Source organism: Rhinolophus sinicus, linkage group LG01 (genome assembly GCF_036562045.2).
Source record: "Rhinolophus sinicus isolate RSC01 linkage group LG01, ASM3656204v1, whole genome shotgun sequence".
Taxonomy (NCBI): domain Eukaryota; kingdom Metazoa; phylum Chordata; class Mammalia; order Chiroptera; family Rhinolophidae; genus Rhinolophus; species Rhinolophus sinicus.
The window spans coordinates 109,650,443-109,664,548 of record NC_133751.1 but is presented as its reverse complement, the minus strand read 5'-3'; the positions used below and the strand labels follow the sequence as shown (position 1 = coordinate 109,664,548).

The 14,106-nt window shown below is 42.9% G+C and overlaps 1 protein-coding gene across 2 annotated transcripts in view; it reads right to left on the bottom strand.

Moving 5' to 3' along the window:
- MYO7B (myosin VIIB) overlaps positions 1-14,106 on the bottom strand; it is a 138,431-nt gene that overhangs the window by 41,164 nt on the left and 83,161 nt on the right. For both annotated transcript variants that reach the window (XM_074334550.1, XM_074334554.1), the window contains exons 17-19: positions 13,942-14,094; positions 13,332-13,430; positions 11,463-11,557 (exon numbers count right to left, since the gene is read on the bottom strand). In XM_074334550.1, the coding sequence (XP_074190651.1) occupies positions 11,463-11,557; positions 13,332-13,430; positions 13,942-14,094 (347 nt within the window). The remainder of the gene's footprint in view (positions 1-11,462; positions 11,558-13,331; positions 13,431-13,941; positions 14,095-14,106) is intronic.

Below are 14,106 nucleotides of genomic sequence, written 5' to 3'. Positions count from 1 at the left end.
ATGCCTGGATTTTTCACTGGAGACTTCTAGCAAACATATAAATACGAATTCAATAAGTTCTACATGACATGATCTCTTCCAGACAATAGAAGAGGAGGAATGGTCCCTAATTCATTTTATGAAGCTAATGTTACTCTAGCAAAGACAATACAAAAGAAGAAATCTACAAATCTCATGAATATAGATGCAAAAATCCTTAACAAAATATTAGCAAAGAGCATTCAGCAATATATAAAAATAATTATACACTATGACCAAGTGGAGTTTACTCTAGGGATGCGAGACTGACTCAATATTAAAAACTCAATCAATGTAATAATGAACCATATTAAAAGGCTAAAGAAGAAAAGTTATGTGATCATATGAACTGATACAGAAAAAAATTTTGACTTCAACACCCATTCATGATTAAAAACTCCCACAAAACTAGGAGTACAGGAAACTTTCTCAACTTGAAAAAGAGCATGCACAAAAAACCCTACAGTTACAATTATACTTAAAGATTAAATACTTAGTGTTTTCTCCTAAAATATGGAAAAAAGGAAAGATGTCTGCTCTCACCACTCATAATACTTGAAGTCCTGTCCAGTGTGATATAGTAAGAAAAAGAAATAAAACACATATAGATCGGAAAAGAAGAAATAAAACTGTCCCGATTTGCAGATGACATGGCTGTGTACATCGAAAATTCCAAGAAACCTATAAAAAGTGAATTCAGCAAAGTTGCAGGATATAAAGTCAACACACACAAAGTATATTTTTATATATTAGCAATGAACACATCAATGCCAAAATTTAAAAAAAATAGTGCCATTTATAATCTCTAAAAAAAATTACCTGGGTGTAAATCTAACAAAACATGTATATGGCATGTGTGCCAAAAACCAAAACACTGAAAGAAATCAAAGAAGATCCAAATAAATGGAGATAGTGGATTGGAAGACTCAACATATAGTAGAGATGTCAATTCTCCTTAAATTGATATACTACACAATTCCTACATATAAAAAAAATCCCAGCAAGGTTATTTTTGTATATATGGACAAGATTATTCTAAAATGTATGAGGAAAGGCAAATAACTTACAACAGCTAAAATAGTTTTGAAAAAGAATAATAAGGTAGGAGAAATCAATCTACACAGCTTCAAGACTTACTATATATCTACAGTCAATAGGACAGCATAGAATTGGCAGAGGGATAAACATATAGATCAGTGGAATAGAATAGATAACACATATATAGACACACAGATTTGCACAGCTGATTTTTGACAATTCATTGGAGGAAGGATGGATGTTTTAATGAATGATGCTGGAGCAACATCCATAACAACAACAACAACAACAAATTAAAAAGAACCTTGACATAAGTCTCACACCTTATACAAAAATTAACTCAAAATGAAAATGAATCATGAGTCAGCAGCATGGAAGCATGAGAGGACCTCCAGGTCTCTCCCTTTGAAGTTACAACAAGTTGGACAACTATAATTCAACAAAGGGTTCCCTGCTTAACACACAAACACATCTGAGATATCCAAGCACTGAGACATCTGAAGGTAGCTGTGTCAAAGTAAACAGGGGAGATGGGCGGGGGGCTGGGGGTGGGGACAGGACAGAGTCGGGAGCTGCACACAGTCCAGCACTAGACAGGGCCCAGTGGATGTGATAGCAGTGAAGGATTGGGGTGCAATTTCCACTGGACATATCAGAGGGGTAGAGAGAGCAGTCAGGTCTGGGTGCCAGCACACATTGAGGCTGAGCCCAGGGTCAGGGGCAGAGAGGCAGTGCAAAGAGTGGCAGCATTCAATAATCTGCCATCACCAGACAAAGGATTCCACAGATGTGGGAACCCACCTACGCCATCCTCCTGTGGCCTGCCCCACAGTAAAATCCTCACTTGGCAGATTGTCAAAAGGCTAAGAAAAACTTACCGGTCTAGAAAGAACAAAGCCTCAGATTCACAAACCCACTTCCCCTCGCCTACTCTTCCTCCACCCGTTACTCCACAGCCAGGTAGAGGCAGCAGGGTCAACTCAAACAGGGCAGCTCTGCCCGTAACTTCTGGCAGCTCCAAGAACATACAGGCCAGGAGACCCATAGCCTGCCACTTACCACCAGCAGGAGTGGTGCCCTGAGACCAAGGTGACTGGGTTATAAAGCAGACACCCACCTCCTCAAGGAATATGGGGCATTTTCCACAGCCAAGGTGACACTACCTCACAGAGATCTAGGAAGCCCCAGTAGTGCTGGTAAGAGAAAATAAAAACTTGTGCTTCAGCACCACCTACTTGAAAACAAAAGAAAGACCTCTACTTATTGACTTGCTAAACAGTGAAGTGTCAAATAATTTAAAGAAAGAAAAAAAAAAAAGACTTGATTCCCACAAATGCCCAGGCACAGAAATAATCCATCAAGCATGATGAATAACCAAGATAATAAGGGGATTCAGAAAGAAAATGAAAAACCTCCAGAAAATAAAGACATGGAAGACTTTGATTTAAATGACAGAGAATTCAAGATTGCAGTTCTGGAAAAATTCAATAAGATAGAAGAAAACTGAAAAGCAATTCAACAAGCTCAAAAAATAAAATCAATGAACAAAGGGAATACTTTACCAAAGAGATTGAAACTAAAAAAAAAAGAACCAAACAAATTTTGCAGCTGAGGAACTCAATAAATGTGATGAAGTGTGAACTAGTGAGCTTAGGAAACAGAGCAGACTGGATGAAGGAAAGAAGCAGTGATGCTGAAGATAGAAATCTAGAAATGACTCAGGTGGAAGAAGAGAGAGAATCGAGACTTAGAAAGAAAGAAAGGAAGGAAGGGAGGGAGGGAGGAAGGGAGGAAGGAAGGAAGAAAGAAAGAAAAGAAGAAAGAAAACTCTACAAGAACCATATGACTTAATTAGAAAGAGCAATATAAGAATAATGGGTATATCAGAAGGGGAAGAGAGGGAGAAGGGAATAGAGAACCTATTCAAACAAATGATTGATGGGAACTTCCCAAATCTAAGGAAAGAACTGGATCTTTGAATCCAAGAAGCTAACAGAACACCTAATTATCTCAATCCAAAAAAGCATTCTCCAAGGCACATTATATCAAAACTACTAAATTAACAAGAAAGAATTTTCAAGGCAGCCAGGGAAAAGAAGACAGTAACTTATAAAGAAACTCCATTAGATCATCATTGGATTTTTCAACAGAAACCCTACAAGCTAAAAGAGAGTGGAATCAAATATTCAAATTATTGAAAGAGAGAAATAATCAGCCAAGAATAACATATCCAGCAAAGTTACCCGTTAGATATGAAGGAGAAATAAAGGTTTTTCTAGACATACAGAAGCTGTGAAAATTTACCAACATAAGATCTACATTACAAGAAATGCTGAAAGGTGCTTTTCTACCTGAAACAGATAAAAGGATACAAAACTATGAGTAAGATGACTAACAGACAAAAGCAGAAAATTGCAACCTCTGTTCAGAATAGGGTACTAACACTTAAATATAACATTAAAGTTAAAGGAGATAAAAACATTTTTTAAAAAAGAGGACAGGGCTGGTCTGGTGGCTCAGGTGGTTGGAGCGCCATGCTCCTAACCAGGAGGTCACCAGTTCGATTCCCACATGGACCAGTGAGCTGCACTCTCTACAGCTAAGATTGCGAACAACAGGTCTTCCTGGAGCTGGGCTGCCATGAGCAGCCGGAGGTTGGCGTGAGCTGCTGTGGGCTGCTGCAGGCTGCCGAGTGCTGCCACTGGCTACCGTGTGCCGCCGTGAGTAGCTGGCAGCCAGCGTGAGCTGCTGTGGGCTGCCATAGGCTGCTGTGTGCTGCCGATGCCATAGGTTGCTGTGTGTTGCCATGAGTGGCTGGTGGCCAGCGAGAGCTGCCGTGAGCTGCTGTGAGTGGCCAACTGACAACTGGCGACCAACTGCCTGGGAGCACAAGGCTCATAATACCAGCATGAGCCAGGGAGCTGTGTCCTACACAACTAGACTGAGAAACAATGGCTTGAACCGGAGTGGAAGGGCAGAGGTGGAACAAGGGGGCAGGGGGAGAAGACAATATCTACTGCAATTTGAGAATGAATGCATAGCATAAAAAGAGATAACTTGTGACAAAAACATAAATAAAAGGGGAGGGGGAAAGGACTGAATTTGCAGAAGTGAATGGAGTTATGATGCAATCAGAAGAAAAATGACTATTATACATATGACATTTATTGCATAAAACTAATGGTATCGACACACACACACACACACAAATCTAGAACCGAGACCTAACATTAAAAAAAGGGAAATGGAGGCGAAACTCATAGAATATCACTAAACTAAAATAATAGAGACACCAGGGAAAAGAAACAATGGAGACACAGAGCCAGTAGAAAACAAAGATAAAATGGTATAGGAAATTCTCACATATCAATAATCACCCTAAATGTAAAAGGACTGAACTCACCAATTAAAAGGCACAGAGCAGAGGGATGGATCAAAAAGCAAAACCCAACTATATGCTGCCTTCAGAGACACATCTCAGCTGCAAAGACAAATATAGATTCAAAGTGAAGGGGTGAAAGTGATATTGCAAGCAAATGGCATCCAGAGAAAATCAGGTGTAGTTGTACTTATACCAGACAAAATAGATTTCAAGATAAAAAAGGTAATGAAGAGACAAAGATGGACATTTTATAATGATAAAGGGGACAATACATCAAGAAGATATAATACAAGACGGACCCAGTGGCTCAGGTGGTTGGAGCGCCGTGCCCCTAATGCCGAAGGCCCCTGGTTTGATTCCCACATGGGCCAGTGAGTTGCGCCTTCTACAGCCAAGATTGTGAACTACAGCTCTCCATGGAGCTGGGCTGCTGTGAAAAGCCAGAGGTTGGCGTGAGCTGCTGTGGGCTGCTGTGTGCAACCATGAGTGGCCGGTGGCCAGCATGAGTGGCCAGCAGCCAGCTGCTGTGTACTGCTGTGGGCTGCTGTGTGCTGCCGTGGGCTACCGTGTTCTGCCATGACTGGCCAGTGGCCAGCGTGAGTGGCCGGCAGCCAGCGTGAGTGGCCGGCAGCCATCGTGAGCGGCCGGCAGCTGGCGAGAGCTGCTGTGAGCAGCTGACCAACAGCTGGTGACCGACTGCCTCACAAGGGTGGGGGGAGGGCGGGGAGCGCAAGGCTCATAATACCATAATGGGCCAGGGAGCTGTGTCCTACACAACTAGAATGAGAAACAACGGAGGGGGCGAGGCAGAAAAGGGAGGGGAAGATATAACACTAATATATATGCACCCAACCTGGGAACACCAAAATATATAAAGCAACTGCTAACAGAATTAAAGAGGGAAACTGACAAAAAATACAATTATAGTAGGAAAACTAAATACACCATTGACAACTATGGATAGATCATCCAAACAGAAAATTAGTAAGAAAATATCAGCCTTAAATGACACATTAGACCAAATGGACATAATCAGTATTTACAGATATTTTCATCCCAGAACACCAGGATATACATTCTTCTCTAGTATATACGGAATATCTTCAAGGACAGACTATCTCTTGGGTCATAAAACTAGCCTCAGAAAATTTAAAAAGGTCGAAATCATACCAAGCATATTCTCCAACCACAATGCTTTGAAATTGGAAATCAACTGCAAAAAGAAAGCTGAAAAAAACCACAAATAAGTGGAGATTACACAACGTGCTATTAAACGACTGGGTCAAAAAAGAAATAAAAGATCGAAAGATACACAGAGACAAATAAAAATGACAATATGACATATCAAAAATTTTGGGATGCAGCAAAAACAGTAATAAGAGGGAAGTTTATTGCGTTACAGGCCTACGTCAAGAAATAAGAAAAATCTCAGATAAACAACCTAACATTTCACCTCAAAGAACTAGAAAAAGAAGAATGAATGAAGCCCAAAGTCAGTAGAAGGAAGGAAATAATAAAAATTAGAGCAGAATTAAACAAAATAGAGAAAAAAAAAAAAAAAAAAAGAAAAAATTAATGCACTAAGGAGCTGATTCTCTGAAAAGATTAATAAAACTGACAAACCTATGGCTAGACTCACTATGGAAAAAAGAGAAAAGACTCAAAAGCAGAAATGAAAGAGAAGTTACAACAGACACCACAGAAATACAAATGACTATACAAGAATACTATGAAGGACTATATGTCACCAAATTTGATAACCTAGAAGAAATGAATAAGTTCTTAGAAATATATAATTTTCCTAGATTGAATTGTGAATAATTGAAAAATCTAAATAGACCAATCAACAGTAACAAAATTGAAACAGTCATCAAAAACCTCCCAAAAAGTCTAGGACCCAATGGCTTCATTAGTAAATTCTACCAAATATTAAAAGATTTAATACCAATCCTTCTCAAACTCTTCCAAAAAAATTGAAGAAGAGGCAATACTCCCTAACTCATTGTATTGTCTGGAGCCAACATTACCCTGATTCCAAAACCTGGCAAGGACAACACACACACACAAAAGAAAATTACAGACAAATATCTCTGATGAATATAGATGCAAAAATCCTAAATAAAATACTAGCAAATCAAATACAAGAATATATTTAAAAGTACTATATAATGATCAAGTGGGGCTCATTCCAGGGGTGCAAGGATGGTTCAACATACATAAATTGATCAACGTGATATAGCACATTAACAAAATAGAAAATAAAAACCATATGAGCGTATCAATAGATGCAGAAAAAGCATTTAACAAGATACAATATCCATTTATGATTAAGACATTCAATAAAATGAGCATAGAAAGAAAACACCTCAACAAAATAAAGGTCATATATGACAAACCCTCAGCTAATATCATAATTAATGGTGCAAAACTAAAGCCCTTTGCTCTACGTTCAGGAACACGACAGGGCTGTCCCCTATCACCTCTGCTTTTCAACATAGAGTTGGAAGTCCTTGCCAGAGCAATCAGGCAAGAGAAAGAAATAAAAGGCAATTGGGAATGAAGTAAAATTGTCACTTTTTGCAGATGACATGATTCTTTATATAGAAAACCCTAAAGACTACACCAAAAAAACTATTGGAAGAAACAAATATAGTAAAGTTGCAGGATATAAAGCCAACGAACAAAACTCCGTTGCATTCCTATATACTAACAATGAAATATCAGAAAAAGAAATGAAAAAAATTCGATTTGCAATTGCAACAAAAAGAATAAAATACCATGGAATAAACTTAACAAAGGATGTGAGGGACCTATACACTGAAAACTACAAGACATTGTTGAAAGAAGTTGAAGAAGACACAAAGAAATGTCAAGATATTCCATGTTCATGAATTAGACAAAACAACATAGTTAAAATGGCCATATTACCCAAAGCAACATACAGATTTAATGCAATCCCCGTCAAAATCCCAATGGCATTTTTCAAATAAATAGAACAAAAATCATCAAATTTGTATGGAACCACAAAAAAACCCTGAACGGTCAAAGCAATCCTGAGAAAAAAGAACAAAGCCAGAGGTATTGCACTCCCTGACTTCAAATTAACTACAAAGTGACGATCAAAACAGTATGGTACTGGCAAAAAACACACACACAGAGACCAATGGAACAGAATCAAGAACCCAGAAATAAACCCACATATACAAGGGCAACTAATTTTTGACAAAGGAGCCAAAAACATACAATGGAGAAAAGAAAGCTGCTATTTGACACCATACAAAAAATTAACTCAAAAAGGATTAAAGATTTAAATATATAATACCTGAAACAATTAAATATGTAGAAGAAAACATAGGTACTAAACTTATGGATCTTAGTCTGAGAGAGGATTTTATGAACTTGACCCCAAAGGCATGGGAAGTAAAAGCAAAAATAAATGAATGGGACTACATCAAATTAAAAAGCTTCTGCACAGCAAAAGAAACCATCAACAAAACAAAGAGGCAACCAACCAAATGGAAAATGATATTTGCAAACAATAATCTGATAAGGGGCTAATATTAAAAATATATAAAAACTCATACAACTCAACAAAACCCAAAAAATCGAATTAAAAAATGGGCAGAGGACCTGAACAGACATTTCTCCCCAAAAGACATACAAATGGCCAACAGATATATGAAAGGATACTCTACTTCAGTAGTTATAAGGGAAACGCAAATTTAAACCACAATGAGATGCAACCTCACTCCTGTTAGAATGGCTATTATCTACAGGATAAGTAATAACAAGTGTTGGAGAGGCTGTGGAGAAAAAGAAACCCTCATACACTGTTGGTGGGAATGCAGACTGGTGCAGCCACTATAGAAAACAGTATGGAGGTTCCTCAAAAAATTAAGAATAGAGCTAACATATGACCCCGGGATCCCTCTTCTGGCTATCTACATTTAAAAAATGAAAACATTTATTCGCAAAGGTGTATGTACCCTATGTTCATTGCAGCATTATACACGGTAACCAAGACATGGAAACAACTGAAGTGTCCTTTGATACATGTTTGGATAAAGAAGATGTGGTACATATGTAAAATGGACTACTACTTGGTCATGAGAAAGGATGAAATACTGGCATTTGCGACAACATGGCAACATGGATGGATCTTGAGAGTACCATGCTAAGCGAAATAAGCCAGACAGAAGAAGTCGAGAACCATATGAGTGAAGACTCACATGTGGGCTATAAAACAGAAATCAACAAACAAGCAAAACAAACAAATTCATAGATGCAGACAACAGTATGAAGGTTACCAGAGGGTAAGAGAAATGGGGGAGGTTGTATAGGGTAAAGGGGGTCAAATCTATGGTGACAGAGGGAGACTAGACTTTGGGTGGAGAGCACACAATGCAATGTACAGATGATGTATTATAGAATTGCAGACTTGAAACTTATATAATGTTATTAACCAATGTCACTCCAATAAACTTAATAAATAAAAACTGAATGTAGCTGCCCCAGATGCTCTGCCCATGTGGAGCTGCATAAAATGTCACTGAACATCACACCATGCCCTGGAAAATGGTGTTACTCATGCATATTAATGAGCCATGGGGTATTTGGGGAGAAGGAGAGAGAAGAGGGGGGATTTTTACATTTATTATGTTATAGCACCAATAAACAGTAGCACTCCACAGTTTCAGTTACCAGTGGTCAACCATGGTTCAAAAATATTAAATGGAACATTCCAGAAATAAGCAATTTTAAATTACGAAAAAAGGAAAAAGAAAATGGATCATGAACCTAAATGTAAAATTATGAAAGTTTTAGAAAAAATCATAGGAGAAAATCTTCTGACAAAAAAGTTCTTAGACTTGACACCAAAAGCATGACCCATATAATTCCACTTATATAACATTCTCGAAGTGACAGACTGCAGAAATGGAGAACAGATAAGTGCAGGCGTACCTTGTTTTATTGTACTTTGCTTTATTGTGCTTCACAGATAATGTTTTTTACAAATTGAAGGCTTGTAGCAACCCTGCATCACGCATGTCTATTGGCACCATTTTTTCCTGAACAGCATTTGCTCAGTTCATGTCTCTGTGTCACATTTTCGTAATTCTCATAGTATTTCAAACTTTTAAATTATTGTTGTATAGTATAACATAGTATAAATATAACTTATATGCACTGGGAAACCAAAAATTTCGTGTGTCTCAATTTATTGCAATGTATTTCTTTATTATGGTGGTCTGGAACCAAACCCACAATGTCTCTGAGGTATTCCTATGGTCGCCAGGGGTTAAGGAGGGTGTGGAGGTGAGAAGAAGATAGGTGTGGATGTAAAAGTGTGGCATGAAGGATCCTTGTTATGATGGGAATGTTCTGTCTTGACCTTCTACGTCAATATCCTGACTGTGCTATTGTGCTATTGTTTTTCAAGATGTTACCCCTGGAGGAAACTGGGGGAAAGGTACATGAGATGTCTGTTATTTCTTAAAACTGCACATAAATCTACAATTATCTCAAAATAAAAAAGTTTAATTAACAATGCATCAGAAGTGAGGGTCACCACCCTGCCTGTCTGGCTATTCTGGAAAGGTGACCTGTGCATCACTGTGTTGACCCCAAGAATAAATGTACCTGTTGAGAAGGGCTCCTAGAGGCTAACTGGGCTCAAATTTATAAATAGAGCCTAGCGGTCTTGCTAAACAGGGGATTCCATGCAAGCCATGCTTCAGGGAGAAGCCTGCACTGAACTGCCTGCCTCCTGCACTGAAATGCCTGCCTGTACTGTGTTCCTGCCAGCTGAGTCAACCTTTATAAAGGAGTTTCTGGAATTGTATTTCAATCAATACAAATGAGGCTTTCCCCTTCCAATCAGAGCACAGCTATTTCCTCATTAGCATCTTCACTGACCAATCAAAGCAGCTCCATTCTGACCAATCAGGACAGTGCTTTTTGGCCCAAACTGTAAGGATTTGGAGTCCTCATTTGCATGAGGAGAGACCAACCAAGGACCAGGGATGGGGACTTCTCTATATAAATCAGCTGTCCTCTGGCTTGAGGAGCATACTTTCTCCTTCCACAGAAGATTGAAAACTGCATTTCCCTGGCTAGAACTGTAACACCAAAGGCGTCTTGCTGGGACAGAGCAAAGTAGAGCAGAGCTGTCTAGCCAGAAGGGCCTTGCTCACGGGCCACTTTGCCCGAGGACTGCCTCACAGCTGCACTCTCAGTTATGCTGTTCTGCAGCAATGCTGTATCACAAAATTCATGTGAACTGTATCACAACTGAGCTGTTTGCACTGAATAAAGTTTCCTTCTTCACCACACCCCAAACTGGAGATTCGTGTTGGGACTGAATTGGTGCCAACGACCATTGGTTAACAATTGGTTGGCCTGATGCTGGCTGCGGATGACTTCCAAGCCACACCTCCTTGCCTTATGACCTTGCTCAAAGGTGCCACAGCCTCTGTTCTCATGGGTCAGATGCTTTCTCCCATTTTCTCATGTCTGGGTTTCCAGTCCTTCCTGTGGTTGGTGACAAGTGGATGGGATAGCACAGGGACCAGCACTGTGGACACAGTGAGGATGAGGGAGCTGGTAACACTGCTGATTTCCTGAACCTGGACTGAAATTCAAGTGTTGTCTTCTTACTGACCAGGGAACTGAGACAAAGACAGTTCTTTCCTTCCCTCCAAAACTAACCACCTCATATATCCAAACCCATATATTTTCTAAATCAATTGAAGGAGAACATAAAAATATAGTTGAGACCACAGCTGACACTTCATTTGGCTCTTGCTTATGTAGTGGATTGCCCCCCCCCCCAACACACACATACACATTCAAATAATGTATTAGAATTCTCTGGTCAGGAGGTCCTGAGAGATCTTGTGCCTCAGTTACTCCCAGGGAGGGACCAGCAGGAACATGTGTCCCTGGTTTGAGGGCTGCAGGCCTTTCCAGGGCACATGATGGGCAGGTGTGTGGACTGGGAGGGGGGTTTGGGTAGGGCTGGCACCTGTATTTGTAGCCTCGCAGGACTTTCTGGATGCTAATCGCTGCCTTTTCCAGCACCTGGCTCCTCTGTACTTCCAGCAGAGTGTCGTGGTTGTCCTGGGGCAGGAGAGATCGCATCATGTGGCTGCCACGCCGCACCCCACACTCCCACCTGGGGCCAGCACTCTGTCTCCAGAAGTCAGAGTCTTTCAAACTCTTCCTACATGTGCTCCTGGGAGGCCGAGCAGGGGAGGGGCTCAAATTGAGCCTAATGGGTCTCAGAGATGTAAGCTGCAGCTACACCCCCTTCCCCAGCCCCATTCCAAGAACTTCCCATTTCAGTTGTTTCTTCTTGTTAATTCTATCTGGCAAATTAAATTTCTGCTTTGGAAAACCCAAGAGAGGCAAAAAATGTTCCTGAAGTTGTGTTTTATTTCCCAAAATTCATGTGAACTGTGCATTCACCTGTATTATAGACCTATGCTTGTTTCGATAGAAAAATATTCCCCAGCCTTTGAGTAGCATTCATTGTGTGATAGCCATCCCTGGGCTGTGCCTTTCCCTGGCCCACTGCAGTACTCCCCAATCCCTGTGCCCTGGGCCTGCCATCCTAGCCCTGGGAAGGCAGGGACTGTCTTTGTAGAACAGAGAGCAGCACAGCCTTTGGCAACTGGTGAGGAGAGGCCAGGGCCTTGGAGGCCCTTCTGCCTCTATCAGCCTTGCATCAAGCAAGCACTGAGCCTCTTGGTGAGCCTGGGTGGGCACTGGGGACACAGAGATGGACTAGACCTCAAATGTGGCCTCAGTGAGCAGTCAGGGAGGAGGAGGAATGCAGAGGCGGACACTGTCCTCTTCCCTTCCTCGACCGTCCATCCCACTAGATACCCCTCTGTGTCCCTGTGGCCTCAAAGACTGTCTCAGCCTCCTGGGCAGACGCCTTCCCTCTGCCAGCTTCACTTCCACAATGGGATCTGAAGCCCCTCTGCTTCTTCCTTCATGGCTGAGCTCCAAGCTCCAGCACAGGCCTAATTAATGCATGGCCTGATAGACAGATGGAGTGGTGGGGGGGGGGGGAGGGCAGGACCTCGCTCTGGGGCCAGGTGAGGGAGGGCTCTATGGGGTAAAGGGAGGGAGTGGAGGACTCAGGAAGGGGTGGCAGGGATGGGACGGGGTGCTTGTGTGGCTACAGAGCGTTCCTCCTGACCTGACCTTCTCTCCTTCCTCCTCATCCTCGATTTGCCGACCCATCCAAGGTTTACGAGGATAGGTGGCAGGCAGGTTTTCTCTCCAGCGGCTCTTTGACCCAATGGGCAATCCTAGAGGGCCTGAAGGCCAGTCCAGGCATGAGGCTGCCTCTGTATGACCTTGGGCCTCCAGTAAGTTGAGGAGGAGGAAGGTAGGTGGTGGATGGTGGTGCTGCGTGCACCACCTGCTTAAGGATGAGCTCTCACAGGTGAGGTGGTCAACACACTGACTCCTTCCACTGAAGCGCCAGCTCCCTGGGGCTCTGCAGATACGGAGCTTCTCTAGGCTAGACAAAGCTCCTTGCTGTGGATTGTGGCTCCTGCATGGTCAAGGCCTATTCTGGAGAGACTGCGGGAGCCTTCCCCAGGCCTCCTTGCTCCGCCCAGTAGCTGGGAGGCAGCCCTTCTTCATCCTCAGTCCTTGCCCTGGATGCCCCCTCTGAGAAGCCTTCCGGACTTCCTCAGGTGGGGCTGGCTCTCCCCATGCTCCCCTTGCCTCCCTTACCCCAGCATAGCTTTCTACAACCGGGTGCCTCAGGGCAGGGCCACATGCAGAGTAGAGTGCGTGAGCCAATACCTCCCAGTGGGCACCGGACCAGCCCACACATGCCTCAGGAGGCTGAGGACCTGCACGTTCAGGGTCTCACCTTCAGGAAAATTTTGGTCTTTCCCATTTTCCAGTCTTTGTCTGACCCCAGCCACATTTCAGCGATGCGCAGGGTCGCCTGTCGGAACTTGTCCCGAAGCTGCCAAGGAGAAACAGGACCACTGGAGCAGGGACCCCAAGGCCGGAGGCTGGGGGTCCTTCCTAGAGCTCAGAGACTACCTCCTCCTACAGGCTTCACTGCCAGGAGCTGCTGGGACAGGGCACCTCAATCGAGGTTGGGGTCCAGGAGAGCACGCAGGCCCTGGGACCGTGAAGCCACCACACTTTGCAGGGCCTGGGGCCTTTGTGTGGCTGCTGGACACTTGAAGACAGATGAGTGTCTGAGGAAGGACTTCCTGATCTCCAGCCACACCTGATCTCCCCCACATTCTGCCACATAAATGAGTGTTTGCTTTAAGGGGCAGCCACTCCTAGAAGAAACAGATTCACACACCAGGACCTTCCAGACCCTCCCTCACTTCCAGGGCACGGTGGCAGGGACAGATGAGGATGGGAGCTCCTCTGAAAGCCTGGAGTCAGGGAGGGATCCTGGACGTGGAGGGGGGCAGCCGCGGGGACTTCTGGGAACTGGGTGGTGGGGAAGCCCACACCTGCAGGCGGACGGCGCTGGGCAGCAGGACGCCGAATCTCAGCGAGAACTGTTCGAAAGTGTAGCGGAGCGGGAAGCCGGACTTGCGGATGTGCACAGTCTCCATCATGCCGGAGTAGCGCAGCTGCCGCAGGCACAGCTCCCGGTCGAAGAGCTGCGGGCGCAG